The sequence below is a fragment of the Brassica rapa genome, chromosome A10 (genome assembly GCF_000309985.2).
Source record: "Brassica rapa cultivar Chiifu-401-42 chromosome A10, CAAS_Brap_v3.01, whole genome shotgun sequence".
NCBI classification, from domain to species: Eukaryota; Viridiplantae; Streptophyta; class Magnoliopsida; order Brassicales; family Brassicaceae; genus Brassica; species Brassica rapa.
Genome location: NC_024804.2, coordinates 9,864,346 through 9,884,813, shown reverse-complemented (window position 1 = coordinate 9,884,813; position 20,468 = coordinate 9,864,346). Strand labels below are relative to the sequence as shown.

Here is a 20,468-nt window from a genome sequence, read left to right as displayed (position 1 = left end):
CTCTTTTTCTTCCTCCACCATAACATGTGTGTGTGTGCACAATTCTTTTGTTTAAATTCTGCTATATTTTGGATAAAAAAGTTTCTGACTGTGCTTTATGGATGACTCTATCAGGATTACTTATGAGCTAAGTTAGATAATATTAAGAGAGAAAGAAATTTTGACCTTGAAAGCCTTTAGTAAAAAAAAAAAGAAAAAAAAAAGAAAGTTTGACCTTTGAAAATACTAAATATACAAATAACATTGCCATAGAAAGAAAATTAAAAATTTACTATACTTAAATATTTTTAATATGAAGAGAAATGGTGATATTTAAAAGGTATTAAATATACAAATAACATTGTCATAGAAATAGAAAGCAGATTTACATTGACTAGCATAAAATTTCTAATCTAATAAATGAAATTGCATACTTCTAGAATTTGACATATTTCTTCTGTTTTATTTTAATTGTCATTTTAAATTTGTGCAAAAAATTAAAAAAAAATATTTAATTTTATATTTTCTAAATAAAATATCATTATCTAAATACCTAACCACATTTCAACTAATAAAAAATGGACGGGAAAATATAAAGAACTACAGTAGAACCTCTATAAATTAATACTCGATAAATTAATAATCTCTATAAATTAATAAATTTGGTTAGTCCCAATTGGGCCGGTTCAAAATTTGACACAAATCGATAAAATAATAAAATAATATTTTTTAGAAAATTCTATGTAAAAATATTTTCCCATTAAAATTATAAATTAATAATTTTTGTGTATACATATTTTATATAAGTAAGAACATATTATTATATTGTTTTATAAATTCACAATGGAATTATATCTAAAACCACATTTAAGTTCTATGCAATATACATTATATACACCATATATTATAATAAAGTTAATATAAATGTCAAATTTCAAAAAAATAATAATTAATGCCTATAAACTAAAATAAAATATTTTTCTTGTCTTAGAATAAATATATCTTAAAATAAGAAATCTAAATAAGGAAACTTTTGTAAATTAATATCTCTATAAATTAAGAAAATTTTAAAGTCTCAACATTATTAATTTATAGAGGTTCTACTGTATATAGAATATAAAGTTAATAAATGTTGCACTGAAATTTTAAAACGATACTCATTTTAAGACGAAAAATCAATCTACAACAACAATTACAATTAGAATGAAACAGAAGAAGTAATAAATTTCACATAATGGAGTTTCTTGAAGAGAGTCAGGCTCATTAAAAAGTATCTTACTAGCTCCAACTCTGAAGCGTATCCAAAGAGGCGAGGGTTAAGATCAACAAGTTTGAAAGACGATAACAAACATTCAGAGACAGATATAAATCTGAATTGATTCATCTTTCCGAACAATTAATAATTTTTTATTCATCTTTCCATTTTTAAAGAAAAAGAGGATGAAACAAAAATTATGAAACTATGAGCAATAAACCCTTCATGTATATGAGAAAAACATAATTATGATTTATATAAACTACAACTAGGGATTTCAGATTCTGGCAGTTCTCAAGAAAAAATTGACAAACTATTTGAATGGAAAAGGGTGGTAACATATAACTGGAACACTCAACCAAATCGACGTAGTCATACGAAAAAGAGTATTGGTAAATAACCTGAAACCAAACATAATAAATATAGGTGAGATATTTTTATGATAAAGGTTTTTACATATATCTAAGCTATATTTGGTAGGGCCAACGAACTATTTCTATGAATTTTATAATATAACATTATTTATTTCCCAAACTATGGTCTCATTCTATATCCCCGGATTGAAAGTTCGAGACTTATTTCTCCCGACTATAAATTAAATGGTTAACTGAAAGTTCTTCATGAGTCCCACATAGTGAAAGTTGAATATTTATCTCTTTGGGATATATAGATGTCATTTCAAATTGTTAGAAAGTTCCACAAATTGAAAGTTCTTGTAATATATGTCGTTTCAAGACTTCTAATCACAAAGTTATTTGGAACGATCAATTCAAACAATAGTGTTTTTTAAATATACAACAACAAAAATCACTACAAGAAAATAAGTATATTGTGACAAAATATTTTGTTAAAATTTTTTGTAACAATAACAACTTTTTTTTGTCACAAATTATCATTCATTCATAAACTAGTTAGGTGGGGGATTAAATCAGCCCTAACCACCAATTGTTAATATAAAAAGACAGAGCATTCTTCGCAAGCATATCTACTTCAACATTTCTCACACGAGAAATCCACACAAAATCAAAAGATTAAAAGTCATTTGACATTAGCAGGATATCAGCCAAGATTCCATAGAGCTCCAAGGTCGGATATTTGGTGTTGATGGCTTTGATTAACTGGGCGGAGTCAGACTCAAATCACACCGCTCTTAATTCTAAGTTCCGACAAGTATCCACCACATCCCTGAGCTCAATATAGGCTCTCCGCCACTAGTGCGGAAGACATAAAACTTACTCTTTCCCGGGATACTCTGTTCATGGTTCATCAGTATCCATCCCAGTCCGGCGTTCTTGTTAGTCTCTGACCAAGCAACTTCCAATCTCACAACCGAATCAACATCTATGCAAACACATGGAAACAAAATACCATATAGGTGAATCAATGTTCATCATGAGGTACATGTAGATGAAGAAATATGAGAGTGGTATTATCTCCTGCAGCTGAGAGACTGCAAATCTATCTAACAGGTTTTCATCTTCCTTCCAACTCCTAATTGAATGATGAATTCTACTGGCGTATTGACTATGTCGAGCTTCCAAAGTTCTCAACTCGCAAAACATGAAATTCTATCAGGAAAAGAGAACCAGCTACGATTTAGTCATAGAATATACGGTTCACATCAACGACACCAAGACATCCATTCCTTTTGTGGACTGCTAATTTTTAATCATAATATCATTAGTTTCTTTTTTATATCTATGATTTTAAAAATATTGTTTTGTTTTACTTTTTGATAATTATACAATTTTTATAAAAAAATTATTTTATACAATTGATTTAATATATTTTATCCAAAGAAATAGATAAAAACATCTCTTTAAAATTATAATTTTAAAATATATACATATCTATTTTTCAATATAATTTAAAATAAATTTTTTTTTTAATTTACCTTAGTTTTATGTTTAACTAAATCAAAATTTATTTTAAGATATTCATAAGAAAATAATAAAATAATAATAAAGTTTTATTTTTAATTTAATTTTTTATTTGATGCACACTGTGCATGAATGTGCAGAAAAACACCTAGTTAGATATGTAAAATGATGTGATCATGGAAAGCACTATGGAGTGAAATCATGAACCTGATAATGGAGAGATTGTAACTGTTGAAGAACCTACAACTGAAGAGTATTTGAGCCGAAATAAAGTTGCTATCATCCGAGACACTTTAATCTACATTCAAGCAACTCTATATTCCATTTGATCATCATCTAGGTAAGTGACTTGTGTGTACTTTTTTTTTCTTGTTGTAATCTCTTGTTAAGTTTTACTGGGTTTTTTTTTACAACGTTTTAAATGACTTAGATACAAATATTAAAATGAGGTTACTATTGCCAACAACATGTCAAAAAAAAATGCATATACGGAGTCATTACGTACTAAATCATATTTAAAGGAAAAACAAAGTCATAAATGAACTTTCAGTTCCACTTAAAAAAGCCATTTTACATAGACAAATAGAAGAACATACTTTGTTTCATAAGTATAAATCCAAGCTTATACGAAAACATAAGAACGGTTAAAGTTGTGGATAAAAAGTCTGAAATAACCTCACATGTTAAACAATGTTCTTTGCCAACTAAACAAAACAACTTCACAAGTGCTAGAGCATCTTGGTATTGAAGGAGTTCCTGGAGGATGACATACTTTGATTTTTTCCTATTGTGGTTCTTAAACCTTAGACTCAATACTTTGCCCGAAGAACCTAATACAAACTGGTGCCTCCAACCAGGCCCGTCTCATAGGGATTGATGGCCTAGTGCTAGTTCTATATTTTTTTAAAAAAAATTTATAAAGTAAAACCATTAAAATTATTGGGCCCTGTCTTATAATGTTTTAAAAATATTAGGGCTCTAAATTCTATAAAAAATTACCAAAACCAATGTTGGGCCCTGTGCAAAAGCACTGTAGGCACACCTTCAAAGTCGGACCTGCCTCCAACAGTGTAAAGTTTTGATTGCTACAGTGTTAAAAAATATAAAATGTTACTTCCTCTGTTCCTTAATATTACGTATCCTAAAAAAAAATTGTTTAAAAAAGATCTATTTTTTACATTTTCAAGACATGTTTTATTAACTAATTACAAATTTAAAAAATTTTAATTGCACTTACTGAATTTTTATTGGCTTAAAATTATGGAACAAAGATAAACACAAAAAATTATGCAAATTTAATGCGTTTTATTAAAATGTATGAAAAAACTAGAATATGTAACATTAAAAAACAGAGGGAGTATTACATAAAGAGAGACACGCATTCACCTAATAATGTAGTATGTTTCTGATAAAATCATTCTCTTGTACTATAAAAAATATTTGAACATCAAAACATTCAAAATTTTAGCGGAGACATGGTGGATGGATTGCTCGGGGGTTGCCTCACAGCAATTGAAGTGGTTAGGCACTCTCTAGTTTTTCTTTCTATGTTCCATCCCCTGAAACCCAACCACAAGAGTATTTAGTTTTGTGTTTACAATACAACCCTTGAGTGATGCAGAGAGGTAATAACAAAACTTTCTTCACCTTTCAGCAGCTTCCCTTTTCAACAAATCGATTTGTGTCTCAAGCACAGTACACGCAGACTGGATCTTCATATTCTTCACACAGAGCTGTCTCCATTCTTGAGATAGAGCGTTGAGCTTGTACGCTGTGGTTTGCTGATATGGCCACAGAACAAATCTTAAGATTAACAAAAGAAAAGACTGCAGCAAGGAAGAATTATGTAAAGAAAAAATTATCAGTAGCATTATCACCAGATGATACTTCCTTTCACGATTATGACTGCACTCATAAAGCGCCCATTCTTTGAGGAGTTCGAGCCTTCTCAGAAGGTGTTCAGACTATGCAAGCTAATAGATCCATGAATTAGGATAGCATGCGATCAAAACAAAGCAATCAGAAGTGGTGAAGATAAACTACCTCTAAATGTGATCACAATAAAGCTTCAAGCTTCAATTGAAATAGCAAGTACCTTCTCATCAACTAATACCATACTGACACCCATAAGTGCCCCACCTTTCTTCACATTCTATGCCTCCCAAAAATGCATGAGCCTTGTCACCACAGTATGCCTGCTCCGATCTGCTTTCAATACAGTGAGAAAAACCTGTGAAGTTGCCATTCCTAACCGTCTGTTAGCTTATGAAAAGTGTGAAACAGAAATATGAAAGAAGGTCTCTCGATCTGTATATACATTGAATGGTGGTGATGAAGAAGGCAGAGAAGAGGAATTGAATATAAGTGTTGGGTTAATTTGATTGATATCATTATTATCATTCGTTACTGAATCGCAAGTGGAACATGAACATTTGTCTATCGTTTCACAGAACCAGAGGTCTCACTCAAATCCCAGAAACAACTTTTGATGTGAGAGGTTTGTAACCTAATGGGCATCTATGATAAGACACCAAAATATGTCATGGGCCAAGCAAATCACATTGCCCACAAAATTCCCATGCAACAACTCAATCTCTATCTATATTATTAAAAGAGAAGTACCCATAAAAAATAACCCTAAAAGTTACACAATATTTACAGTCAAATGCCATTGAGAATTAAATTAATCTTACACTAAAAATGATTATTTTTTCCACATATTAATTGTTTTCCTAAAATAACTCAAACAAACTACAAAAGAAAGAAACATATTATTAATAACTCAAACAATTACATATTATTAAATAAAGGAACAAGCATAAATAATTCCCCTGCAATATCAACACTGTAACATTCCTTATTATATGAGTCCCATCCTTTTTTTTTGTCATCATATGAGTCTCATCCTTAGCTTACGTAACCTGCACGAACATCAAATTATATAAGCTTTATAAGAAATTAAACTAAGAAAAACTAACAATGATTTTCATATGAGTTTGAACAATTTCAATTCACTTTATTTCACGGTGGTGTATGTAGCTTATTTTTAACCACCTTATTATATTGAAATATTCCACTGACTTCTATATGTCCAAATAATTAATAATCATTATTATTAATTAAAATCTAATATTTTTGAATTGAAAATCTTTTTCCCTCCCCCAACAATCTTCTACTTAGATTTCGGAAAAAAAAATAGAAACATTTGCGGAATCTACTAATTTGTTTCTAAACAAGATTTCCCCTTCAATTTCGGAACAAAGAAGATATATATAAAATTTGATCCATAACTACTAAACAATAAACACAATATTCGAATTTCACCAATATAATCTTACTCTCTCCTATTTTGTTAGTTTCACAATAACACACAATAAACAAAGTATTCTACATATTAATGCAAACAAGAGATGCCTTGCGAGGGTGGTTAAGATATTTCCTCAACTTTAGGGTTTTGTATTGCGTTAAAAAAATTGACCCACACACTTGCGTAACAAGCACAAGATCTTATCATTTCCTATTTCAAATCATAACCATTAAGATTTTACCATAATTTCAAAAACAATAAACAGAATCAACAAAATATTCTTTTCATTTATTTCGCCTAATATGTCTTGCAAAATAAGCAAAGATATTTATTCTCAACTAGGGTATTGTCCCTCTACTATATATTCTACCCGAATACAAACTCATTCTACACATTCTTTTACCACTTACGCTGATGAAACATTACAAATGGTTTTAGCTGATGAAACTGTTAGTTCTATAATATTTGTATTTTTTTTTTGAATTTTATAAAGTAGACTTTGAACAAAATCATCTCTTCCTATTTTTGAATGTTTTTTTGTAACTTAGTTTCATTATTATTTTTGGTTTGTCTAAATAATGTATTTGTTTTCAAAAATTTCAATAAAATATTTGAACTTTATATTCAACTTTAAAATAAAATATTTATAATTTAATTTAATAAAACCCCAAATATACTTAAACCTCCGATACTTTACTATTTAATTTACCAAATAAACTAAATAAAAATACAATAAAAGAAAAACACAATCTCATAGTTTAAAAATGATGGCCAATCATATTGAACAAGACACACCGAAATCAAACCTGAAAAACATATGAATCTATAACATAATAAGTACAAACAATTAAATTTATCAAATTTTCAAAAGTTAAAAATATATGATTATGAAAAACAAAATCATCCTTTTTTGAACAAGAAGAAAGCCCCCACGTTCTGTCTTGGATGGTATTACCAATATTTCACATTCTTTATCTAATGGAAACGAAGAAACAACAACAAACATACATCGTGATATCAATCAAGAGGATAATGATTTTGTTAGAGGATGATGATTTTATTCATAGCCTTTGAAAAAATTAATTTCCGTAAAAGTTATACCTTATTTATCTATTTCATATATCATACTAACTCATAATTCTTTATTTCATCATATTTTAATGGTTTTCAATAGAAATGTGGTCCAAATTAAATTACCTTATCACAGTATGATCAATTTTGTTGCCACCGTGTGATCAAATTATGTTACAGCAATATTTGTATTATGTGATGTATTTTTGTCATTATTTGTATTAAAATTTTGATATATTATATAATGGTGTAAAAAAATTTAATTACATTAAGTAAACAGAAAAAAAACACCCGCCCGGTCGGGCGGAACCAGATCTAGTTACGTTTAAAAAAAAGAGATGGTACGTGTCCGAAATGCCCATCTTTCCCAGTTGACGTGGCTTCATAAGGAGAAACCAAAGTCTCTTTTATTTATGGAGATATATAATATTTTAATATTTATAAAGTTATTTTAATATAAATTTAATTATTATGATTATATTTTTTTTAATTATTTCACAAGATAATAATAAGTTATCGTTTAAATAACTAAAATTATTTATTAAAATTAATAATTGAGGTCAAAATTATGGAAAATGTGAAAAATCAGCAACTTCACTTATCAAATAATAATATGGATATATATATAACCGAAAATATACAGAACATAAAAATTAATTTTTAATTAATTATTAATTAATCTCTAATAATCATTTGCTGGGTCTGATTTTCAGGAATGTATCCATGGAACTAATTAGATCATACTCGTCATCCTACGGCTGGCGTGGTGTTGTCTATACTATATTTTTGGTTAGCAAAGGACTAATCAAAAGGATGAGATCAGGATCATCTATCTCAGTATGGAAAGATCTTTGGCTTTCCATTCACTCGCCTGAGATCAACAAATAAAAATCAACACAATCTTTACCCAGACTGAACAGTGAATTCTCTCATTGACGAAACATCGAGAACATTGAATTTACAGGTTATTCGAACTCTGGTGGATCCGTAAGATGCGAAAATCATTAAAAGTATATCTTTAAGTCGAATTCATACAGAAGATTGGGATGGATGGCATTTTACAAATAATTGGAGATACACGGTTAAATCTAGATATCAAGTAGAACGAGTGTATCCGGATAGAGAAAGAATACTGCCAAAGTATGATCCTTTGGTCTCTCCGCTTAAGGTCTTCTACTGGAAAGTACGTTACCCACCTAAGATGAAACATTTTTTTATGCCAACTCTTATCAGGATGTATATCAGTTAAGAAAAATTTAAGGACAATAGGAATTCAAGGGGATAAGATTTGCGCACGATGTGGAGCACCTGAGGAGTCCATAATATATGTGTTTTTTGAATGTTCATCCGCGATCCAGGTTTGCGAACATTCACGAATTCCAATGAATCCGAATATTTTTCTCACTTAATCACTTTTTGCAAACATGGATAATTTCTTTGGAGGGTTTCTCAAGAATTGGTAGATCATTGCATAGATCTAATGGTATATATGGAAAGGAAAAAAAAAACAATATTTTTTTATCAATTTGGATATTGATCCGAGAGATACTCTCAAATAGATAGATAGAATCGTTACTTTGGGTTGAGGCACAAATTTCTCTACACAGAAAATAGATCATACTAGATTACCAGTCGTAGCGATAATACCGAATATCCCAGGTAGATGATGCTTTACGAATGGATCTTGGGAAAATCAGGAAACCTATTCAAGCCAAGGGTGGTATAGCACATTGGAGTACTTTGATCGTTTAACGAGAACAATGAATACAAGAGTGAGTCAGTCGTCACTTCATTCAGAGTAGAAGCTCTCATTTGGGCAATGGAATGTATGATGAATCTTAGACAATTTTTTGCTACATTTGCAACAGATTATTCTCAGTTGTTGAAGATGGTTTTGGAACCAGAAGAATGACTAGCCTTTGCAAATTATTTGGAATACATAGAGTTCTTGAAGAGAAGTTTCAACAGCTCAAATCTTATTCATATACCAACGATGCAGAATTCAAAAACGGATAGTCTCACACGCAGTGGAAGAAATCAACCGTCATTTGTCATGCTTATGGACGCGGAGCTACCAGTTTGGTTTGCAGAGTGTATATGTGTGTTTATATTAGATCTATACCGACTGTCCAAACTACACCTAGCTTAATTTTGATCACCAGATGTCCCATTAAAAATATACTAATTATGGTCGATATAGTTTGGGGCAATTCTCTTAAATAGATCATTTTCAAGTTTTGGTCACAAAAATAGACCACAAGGAGGAAAATGACCAAAATGTTTCATTTAATAGCTAAAAAGACCCTAGATATATAAAAAATTAAAAAAAATAAAAAATAATTTTTTTATAGTTTTAGATTATATGTTTTCAAATTCAAACTTTTTTATAAAAATATTTTTTTTTGAAAATTTTTTTTTCGAATTTTTTTTTATTTTTTTCAAATTTTCTTTTTTTAATCGAAAATAATTTTTGAAACTATTTTAAAATTATTTATTTTTAATTTTTTTAATATTTATTTTTTATTTTATAAAATTTTAAATCTCAATCTCAAATTTTCACCCCTTAACTCTAAAACCTAAGGTTTGGATAAGTACCTTAGGGGTATAAATGTATATTTACCTCTTTAATAAAATATTTTGGTCATTTTGATCTTTAGAATATATATTTGTGACAGAAACTTTTTTAGTGTATCTCCCTGCAGTTCGTGAAGATCTCAAATCAAAGTCATGATAGAATGTTTTCCGGTAAATCGAAGATATTGTTGAATTTAGAGTATTTGCACTCTACACACACATTATAGTCTATTTAGTTATATACAGATTTCAAATGGTCTCCACTATTTTTCTGAGTTGTAATGACTCTGTTGCCCCTATTGCTTAAATAAAATCGAAAACCGCATCAATTTTTCTCTTTTGCTTACTTTATTCTTTTATTAATTTTTTGAATCTCAAAATCTTTTTTCATACTTCTCTCTCTTCCTATCCCACTATCAATTATCCCTAGAAACTATTAGTCTTCTCTCTTTCCATATACATTTGTTGTTCTCAGATCTCAAACCATAGTCATGTTATTAACAATGAAGAAAAACGATGTGCAAGCACCTATGTCCAATTCCATAGAGAATTTTTATATTTCCTTGTCGAAGATATTAATTATTTTTTTTGTATTACAACTCACCTTTTTCCTCTACTAAACTTGTTTTAGTTTCTAAACCCTCTTACATTATCTATGCAAATCCGAACTCTCTTCCTTACACCCAGCTCCATACTTTGTAATTGTTGTGTTATACTACTGATTTTCAACATGTTTAATGGATTTTTCTGGTTAAGAAACTATGCTTCCCCCCCCTTCTTTTTCCTGGAGCTGACGCTGGCACGTGTATTCTTGCTCCTCAATCTCTACTTTTGTAATTGTGATTTTTATAGTTGTTTAACTTCCTAACTTACACATTTTTGAGACAATACAGATTTAAGGCATATACTATTTGAAGCATATGCCAAGAACAGTTGGCAAAACTAATACATAGACTGATATCATTTCATTTACACAAATTATAAAGAAGGAAATTGTAATGTAAATTGGGTTAGACGGCAATGATAAAACAAATGTAAGACAATCTATAATTGAAGTAGTTGTAATTTTTCCAACTCATCTCAAAACCGTATTATAAGATTAGTTCACTTCGAATAAAACAAATGTAAGACAATAATATGAGATATAATTATTATGTATTTCAAATGAGCAAAAGACTATTATCCGAACATTTTATTTCATGGAGCTGACGCTGGCACGTGTATTCTTGCTCCTCAATCTCTACTTTTGTAATTGTGATTTTTATAGTTGTTTAACTTCCTAACTTACACATTTTTGAGACAATACAGATTTAAGGCATATACTATTTGAAGCATATGCCAAGAACAGTTGGCAAAACTAATACATAGACTGATATCATTTCATTTACACAAATTATAAAGAAGGAAATTGTAATGTAAATTGGGTTAGACGGCAATGATAAAACAAATGTAAGACAATCTATAATTGAAGTAGTTGTAATTTTTCCAACTCATCTCAAAACCGTATTATAAGATTAGTTCACTTCGAATAAAACAAATGTAAGACAATAATATGAGATATAATTATTATGTATTTCAAATGAGCAAAAGACTATTATCCGAACATTTTATTTCATGTCTAGCAAACAGAAGTCAAGCACTTTTTAATAAAATATAATAATTTATTAATATTGTTAACATATTTAATGGCACAGATGTCCATTGTTAAACAGTTAAAAATAAAACAATTTCGTTTTTTTTCTAGGTTCAACATCACTTGGTCCACCGGAAAGATTTTTATAAAAGGTCTTGTCCACCAAAAATAATCAAAAAATATGAAGTTTAGTAGATGTCACCTATAAGACCATTGGTTTAGTTTTTTCAACACCCTATTTTACACTTTTATCTTAACACATCATCTTCTCTTTCTTCCACATATACATCTAATATTTATATTTCATAATAATTTTTATAAAAAAACAAAATCAACACGTTATCTGTTTATTTGTTTCATATTTTGCATTTTGATTTTGTAACTAGTAATACCAGTTAAAACATAAACAACTGTTTTTTAAAAGACAAATAGTTATAATATTAAATAAAAATAGTTAGAGTTGAAACTGTATGAAATATTTAATAAAAATATAATATAATTTGATTGAAAATGTTTAAAACTTATGATACTTTTTTGTATATGACTAAATCATATAAAACTAGTATCTATTTATAGATCATCAAAAGTTATAAATTTTGGTATAGTGTAATAAAATAAATTAATTAATTTGTTGTAGGATAAATGACTTATAATAAAAAAGGTAAAAATAAAAAATCTAATTACTATCAACAATCAATAAAAAAGCAACAAAAATTATGGTAGATCCCACTTGTTTGGCTTTCAACAGCAAACAATCCACGTAATGTTTTTATTTTTTTCAACAGGGCCATTGCAAAGATTCAACAGTTGAAAAAATTATTCAACATGTCAATTGTAAATTTGTAAGTAGTCTTAACATATAAATGTTGTATCAGAATTGTTCAGCCTCTGATTCGCCAAAACTTTCCTACTTATCCCGTGTCACGTAAGGTCGACCTAGCATTAATATTTTCCTTTGCAACATAAGGATAGTTCATACATTTCACCTTTCCTACTTGCATATTTCTGCCCACACAACTTTTCTTTAAGGTATTTTGCTAATTAGTTGATTCTTTTAGGTTTTTAACCCAATTTACTCTTGAATTTTTCACTTGTCAAATAAACAACAGAATATATTCGGGACACTTGGCATGGCGGATGTAATTAGTAACACGCCCAACGGCCGAACGCGTAAAAATCAATTAAAAATATAAAAGAAATTTTACATTCCTTTTCTTGAAAAAAAACAAATAAATACATTAACCCACAACCACAAATAGAAATTTCGTACTCCTCACGATTTCATTCGTAATAGATGAGAAGCATTCGCATTCAATTACTCGCTGTTTTTCATCATCATCATCACTAACTACAAACGAAAATTATGCAATAACTTAAACGAATCTCAAAAGGAAAGTCAAACCAAAACCAGTACCCAATTATATGTCAAATCAAACCAAACCAAACCAACAGATCTTCAGAAACATGGCGGATGGTTGTGGTGGTGGTGGTAGTTGTGTCCGTGACTATGACGACGATGAGTCTCCTCGTCGATAATCTCCTGAACATGCTTAAATTCATCGACGCGGCAAGGAATCGTAATCGGGCCCGCGTGTTTGAATCCGTACTCTTCTTCAGCTTCTTTCAAGAGACTCAAAAACAGAGGATGGCTCAAGAACATCAACGGAACCACGAATCTGTGTAGACCTTCTTCATCTCCTTCGTGTCCGACCATGATCGCGACACAGCCTTTCGGAACATGATGGTGGTTATGATGATGGTGTATGTGGAGATGGGGAACATGAAAGTGAAACTTTAACACCATCTGGCTCTGACTCTGTTTCTGTTCTTCTTGATCTTCAAAACCCATTAAAAAGATCGAGTCTTTCTTACAGATTGAATGAAACGGAGAAAAGGCAGAGGTTGATGTTAGAAGACGGAGATAGAAAAGGGCCAAGGGTCGACGGCAGAGGAGATAGTGAGGAGAAAGATAGAAAGAGATGAGTCGGTGAGAGATGTGGGGATATTGCTCATGATATGCTAAGCATAGATGTATATTATGTTTTTTTTTTTTTTTTGAGAATGGTTTTGGAAACGAAAGATATAAGCGTGTATATATACATATTATGAACTGGTTTAGGGCTTTGCTTCACGCGCACACCGCTAAGGCTTTTTCTCCTAATTAACTTATATTTTTGATTTTATTGATTAATGAGCTGGAATTGACGCGGTAAAACTTGCAGCCTGGTTAGGGTGTACCGACTAAGGCTTGTTAATTATTTAAATGTTTTCAATTTGTATACAGTATTAAAAGCCATTACTGTAGTTTTTGGGGTTGATTGGTTGGGTTTTATCTCTCTGCTTTAACTTTATTTATTTTTAAATCACTAAATTTTACCAATTATGTTGTAGCTTTACTTTTAAAAATTAAAGCATACATCAAGTTTTTATTTAGTTTTACCAATCATGTTTTAGCTTTATTTTTAAAGCTACAGCAAAAAAAAATAAAGCAAAACTTTTTCTTATGTATTTTAGGCAAAAATGCTACATCATCTTTTTATAGGCTGTAGAATCTGTAAAATGAAAAAAATATATCTATAATATCAAATAAATTATATAATCATAATAAAAACTTTTATAAATATTTTAATTTTTAATTTGAGTGTTTTTTAATTATTAAGATATTTAAATAATATAAATATTATTTACATATCACATTTTAAATTACAATAAATTTTGATAATTTATAAAAAAAATATTAATATAAATTATTTTAATTCATATAGAATAATAATTTTATATATACAACACATATTTCATATATTTTATTTTAAAATATCTACAGCCTATAACTTACAGCTACAACAAATTTAATTACAGCAAAAGTCTCTGCAAAAAAATCTACAATAACAACTTTACAGCTACAACCAATTTATCTACAGGTAAACATTTACAACTAAAATTTTAAAACCACAGTCGAACCAATCATCACCTTTAATAGTCAAAATCGTTTTAATTTATAATATAACAATAAGATATATATATATATATATATATATATATATATGCTATATGCGTTTTAGAGTGTTTACAAACAAATTTATCTCATTTTAGTTTTTTATAAAGTATGCTCCCTCTGTTTTATATTAAGTGGCATTTTAAATTTGTACACACAGATTAAAAAATATTTAATTTTGTATATTTTCTATATAAAAACATCATTATCCATACACATAATCATATTACAACCAATAGAAAAATAACTTAGAAAATAAAGTTAATAAATTATGTATTGAAATACTAAAACGATATTTATTTTGCAACCGAAATTGTTTTTTACAAAGATACTTTATATGAAACGGAGGGAGTATGAATTAAATATGTTTTCTATGAGTATTATATTGAAAATTTATTTTACATCTTTTTTACATTTATATATGATCTTTTAATGATTTAAGTGTGTCTAACTGGAAAAAAAAAAGGAAAAGAAAAAAACGTGTCTAGTTGATCCTTATAACTATATTCTTTAATGTAAAATAATTAGGTTATAGATATTAAATTTACACATATAATTATTTTCATCAAATAACATAATTAGTCCTTTTGCAGCGGCATAATTAACTTACTAAAAGAATTATGATGTATATATTGATGGTACATGTTATCTTGTAATATGTAACCTATCGTGCAAAAATTATATAATTAACATCAAAGGTATTCGTCAAGATAGACAGCAGTAGTCCCACCGCGACCTCAAATTTTATTTTATCGTTGTAGCGATAACATCAGGGTGGGGTAAGATTTTTACAGTATTACCTTCTAAGATAAGACAAAAACGTAATAATCAAAGCCCTAGTTGACACTTCAAAAAGCCAATGAATTGGTTAAATAAATGAATAAAATGTATTTGTGGGATTATCCTCGAGTTTTGATATAAATAAAAGAATCCAAATGAGATTAAAGAAATGTGTATTTCAGCAGCCGTTGGCTTGGCCCGTCCCTTCGTAATGTATGGCCACCGTGATTACAGATAAATGGATGAACAAGATAAATTAAATTGGTCAAACTTATAATACCCATTCCGCTAATCGTAGAGATAAAATAGTCGTAACGTTTTAGATAACTACGCTCTATTTATGTTTGTTTCCGTCTTTCCAACAGCTGCATGGGATTAGTATTTTTTTAATGTACTTATTATTACGTAATCCTTTTGGTAAATTTTTATATTATATATTTGACTTTGTATGATTTGAGAAGTCAAATGGGATATAAACTTACAAAAAGAAATCAAAAGCCTGTATATAAAATTGAAATATGCCTAACGTACGTGTTAGATTATATGATCCGTTATTCTGTTCGAGAATATGCGTATCTATACTATTAAAATAGATCTTTAAAAATCTACTTATGAAAAGTTGTTGGACCCTTTCATTAGAATGTTATATTTTATATCACCTTAATTAATCAATTCCACATAATATATTTAATATTTATGCCAAACTAAAAGATTCTGTGACCAGATTTTGTGCTTATTAACATAAAATAATTATAGTAGCATTTATTTTCAAATATCAGAAAAATAGTGTTAAGATTTAGTTTTTATTGTCAGTTATGATGATCATTTATCCGACCCACATAAAGACTGATTTACAACATTTATTAACATATTATATGAACCAAACTTTTGTATACACAGAATGTAAAACTTTTATGTAAAACATAACGTATAAAAAAAATGACAATACTTTAAAGTTTTTTAACTATATTCAAAATTTTATGCGTATACATAAAATTGTTTCTAAAAATCTAACATTTTATTTGAAATCTGAAACTTAGCCGAAAACCGAACCTGAAACACAAAAGAATAATTGTGATACCAAAGACATATTCGAAACATAAAAATATATTTAATATACACAAAACATTTCAGATACTCAGGGTACCGATTCAGATCTCTATAGAATCCAAACCTAAACCGACACTACGGGTCTGAAATATACCCAATAGATACTTTGCCGTAGACTTGGATCTGAACCGAACATGTATATTCGGATCGGTTTTTATTCGAACTAGAAAAAATGTTTGGACCTAGGAGAGAGTTACATAACAATATACATACAAAATTTTAAATAAATTAATTCATAAATCATATAATTTTATAAAATTTTATGCTTTGATATAATTCAATATTGTAACATAATAACATACAACAATCATTAATATTATTAAACTTTTGATTGTAAAAAATCCGCGCTTTTGAAGCGCGGATCAAAATCTAGTTCCATATTAATCAGAATGTTTTATTCTGCTAGAAATAAACTCATTTTAAAGCCAAGTGTCGTTAGACTGAAGATTATATAATGACTAATTTAGTTTTAATTAGGATTTTTTTAGGTTCGAATAGAATCTAACCAAAATCAAACATAACTAACTTAACCGATTTTTAATATGAAACCATATGTTCAATGACCTAAGTATAATTCAATAAGTCAAACTGTTTATCAATTATATTGTTCCCTTAATAATTTATATAAACATTGCATTGCTTTAACTGTTGCCAAAAAAGTGAAAAGAAAGAACCAACCCAAATCACATCAAACTAAGAAATTCCAGTGGTAATCTATTGAACTTTTTCTATACCAAACCGAAGAACATAGAATACCTACCTATACAGCTCTAGTTACATGGAAATATGCAAAGGTCGAATCGTATTCGTATTGTAGTTAATAGAATATGACCAAGCATCCATAGAATTTATGATGGGCCACATCCCACATGATAAAAAAGATTTGTCTTTCGAGTGGCTCAAACTCTCATCCAAACATTTATACAAGTTTCTTATAACTTATTTGACTTAGGGGGCGACTGGTTTTCCCGCTACCACCCGCAAACGGAGCTTTTGCGGTTGGTAGCAGTTGTCGGCGGTTTGCAACAATCACTCAAATCGCTCTAAACCGCTTCAAACCGTTCCGAATCTCATAAATTCAAAAGCTGGCTCCAGTTAGCGTTTGCGGTTGCGGGCGGTTGCGGGAGGGTAAATTTTTTTCTTTTTTTAAAACAATATATATACAAAAGTAAAAATATTTAATAAAAATTTTAAAATTGAAATTATGAAAATATTAAAATATATCTATTATATTTTAATTAATATTATAAAATTTTATAATAAAACCAATTTCAATAAATTTTTAAAAAATTAAAATTATAACTTTCTAAATATAAATTTTATATTTATTATAATTTTATGATTTTTGATATTTTTATAATTATATTAAATGTAAATATTGTTAATTTATTATTTGACTGTTACCGCATTTGGTAGCTAGCCAGTCATAAGTCACCCGCAAACGCACCAATTTTTAACCGTAGTACCAGTCGTACAAATCTCTTTAAACCGCTAGAAACCGCAACCGCCCGCATCCACAAACTCCCGCAACCGCAACCGCTGCGTTTGAACCAGTCAGGCCCTTAATAGTCATGTCAATTGTTGGGGTCAAAAACGGTTACGACGGAATTACCACCCGAAAATCCTCGGAGATCGTATTTCCGAAAGAGATAGTAAAAGGAGAGATGTAATTTTCGTAAAAATAACCAATACGAAGTTTTTACGAAGAAGTATCCATTGGGATTCAAACCGAACAAACCAAGCTCGGTCACCGCGCATACACGCCGTCCGATCGCTATGCAGCAACCAAACCTGAGCCAAGCTCGGTCGCTACGTGGCGACCGAGCTCGAGCCAAAGCTCGGTCGCTACGTAGCGACCGAGCTTGAGCCAAAGCTCGGTCGCTACGTAGCGACCGAGCGATCGTCCCGCTCGGTCGCTATGTAGCGACCGAGCTCGAGCCAAAGCTCGGTCGCTACGTAGCGACCGAGCTCGAGCCAAAGCTCGGTCGCTACGTAGCGACCGAGCACTCGTCTCGCTCGGTCGCTACGTAGTGACCGGGCTCGAGCCAAAGTTCGGTCGCTGTGTAGCGATTGAACCTTTCCGAACATCGATACGACACCAGTCTTTGCATTCTCGTCAAACTTTCGAATGCTGTCTCCCGAAGACCGTAGCAAGCTCAGTCCATGTTTCCCGCTATTCTAATTCATCGATCAAACTTCGCGGATTAGAAACCGCGGAAAACTCGTAGTAAATGTGTCGAGTCGGAAGACGGCCCAAAGGGACCTAAAACACTACTCGAGGCCCATCCTACGATTTTTCCTAACCAAAAGCCCGTGAACCACAGCATGGTTCACGCTTGGCCCACGAAGAAGGATAAATGTCAAGTTTCCGCGAATAAATACGGAAGTTTTGAAGATAATTGTGAAGATCGGGAAAAATGGAATATCTCCATTTTTATGCTATGACGGCCTAAGGGCAGAAGAGTAAAAGCGTAAACCGACCTTGGAGCTAGTATATAAGGAGTCCTAGGCGAGGAGCAGAGGGGAGAACTTTTTCAGAGAAAACTTAGCACTTAGAGCAATTTAAGCAATTTTCCGTTTTTGTTATTTCGAGCTGCGACTCAATTAGGTTTAGCCGTCTTAGGGTTGCTAGAACTAGGAATCTCGCCGACAGCTCTCGAGCCCAGGCTTATACCTTGTTGTAAACGCTCATACGCAGATTCGGAATAAGATCTTCTTTGCTCTCTTTTCGATTTCTTATTTTTATCGTCGTTGTTCTCGTGTTCTGATTGCTTGACGTGTGGTAATTAACAGATATCCGGGTCCTCTGGGAAATTAGGATTTTCCTAGTTTCCTTATTTAAACGGAAATCGACAGTGCGAATTTCGGTTCCCACATCAATTAATTATTTAATTGCATGTGTATGTTTGTTGAAAGAGAGGTTCTCCACCCATACAATCTTAGCTTTCGAATTTCAACTACTACGAGAATTGTATAATTACATAAGTCTTTTCTATTAATCAGGAGGTGATCCGGATCCGTGGATCCGACTAATTTCCATGAACTGAACGCAGCGCTTGGTAATACTGTCAAAGGGTAGAAACCCGTCTTTGGCCACACGAATAGACAATGTGAGTGACAGGCAGGGTCGGGTCTGACCACAAGCTGGTCAAGCATGGGTTTGGGGCCAATATCTTTATAAATAATTTTGGGGGCCAATTTGACAAGAATTTTTATTGGTTCAGTGGCTGAATAAACTGTTTCATTTGTGAAGGTCAGGATTTCAAACCTAACTTAATACTTTTTTTGGGGCCAAATTTTTTTGACTGCTTCTGACCTTAGAAAACCCAGGCACGGCCCTGGTGGTTTAATTAAACCTAAGTTTCGGTGACCTAATCTACTAATAATAGCAATTTCAATTAATGTTAAAAGGTTGTGTGTTTTCATTTGAAGAGGTGCATTGGTCTAAAAAAATTACAATGTCAAAGAATGTATATTTCTATATTAATGCATCTCTTCATGCAATGGATATAAAAAGTTCGTCAAAATGTGTAGGAATGTGTTTTATGATTCTAAAAATATATCTTTTTGGAATCCAAAATAAATATTTAAAAATGTGTCTTTTGATTTAAAAAATTGCATCAGTTTTAAGAAAGTCGGTAAAGTGTCTAGAGATGTGTCTTTCTATATTGATGTGTATTTTCATCATGCAATGGTTTTTAAGAAATTATGAAAATGTGTAAGGATGTATTTTTTCATTTTTAAAATTTTTTTAGATTTAAAGATTTTGTCATAATGTCTTAGGATGTCTCATTTCGTAATAATATGTCTTTTTTTTTTGTCATCAACTTATAAAGACTCTCATACTGACTTTGTATAAATCTTTCATATACATATTAAATATG

The 20,468-nt window shown here is 30.4% G+C and overlaps 1 protein-coding gene across 1 annotated transcript; it reads right to left on the bottom strand.

Moving 5' to 3' along the window:
• Positions 1–12,839: 12,839 nt before the first annotated feature.
• Positions 12,840–14,003, bottom strand: LOC103844834 (auxin-responsive protein SAUR32). The gene has a single exon (XM_009121662.3). The coding sequence runs from the start codon at positions 13,546–13,548 to the stop codon at positions 13,156–13,158; it is 393 nt and encodes a 130-aa protein (XP_009119910.1). The 5' UTR covers positions 13,549–14,003; the 3' UTR covers positions 12,840–13,155.
• Between the last annotated feature and the right edge of the window lie 6,465 nt (positions 14,004–20,468).

What these genes read in the sequence shown, in the direction of transcription:
- LOC103844834 (XM_009121662.3), bottom strand. Translation starts at nt 13,548, where the DNA reads ATGGGTTTTGAAGATCAAGAAGAACAGAAACAGAGTCAGAGCCAGATG.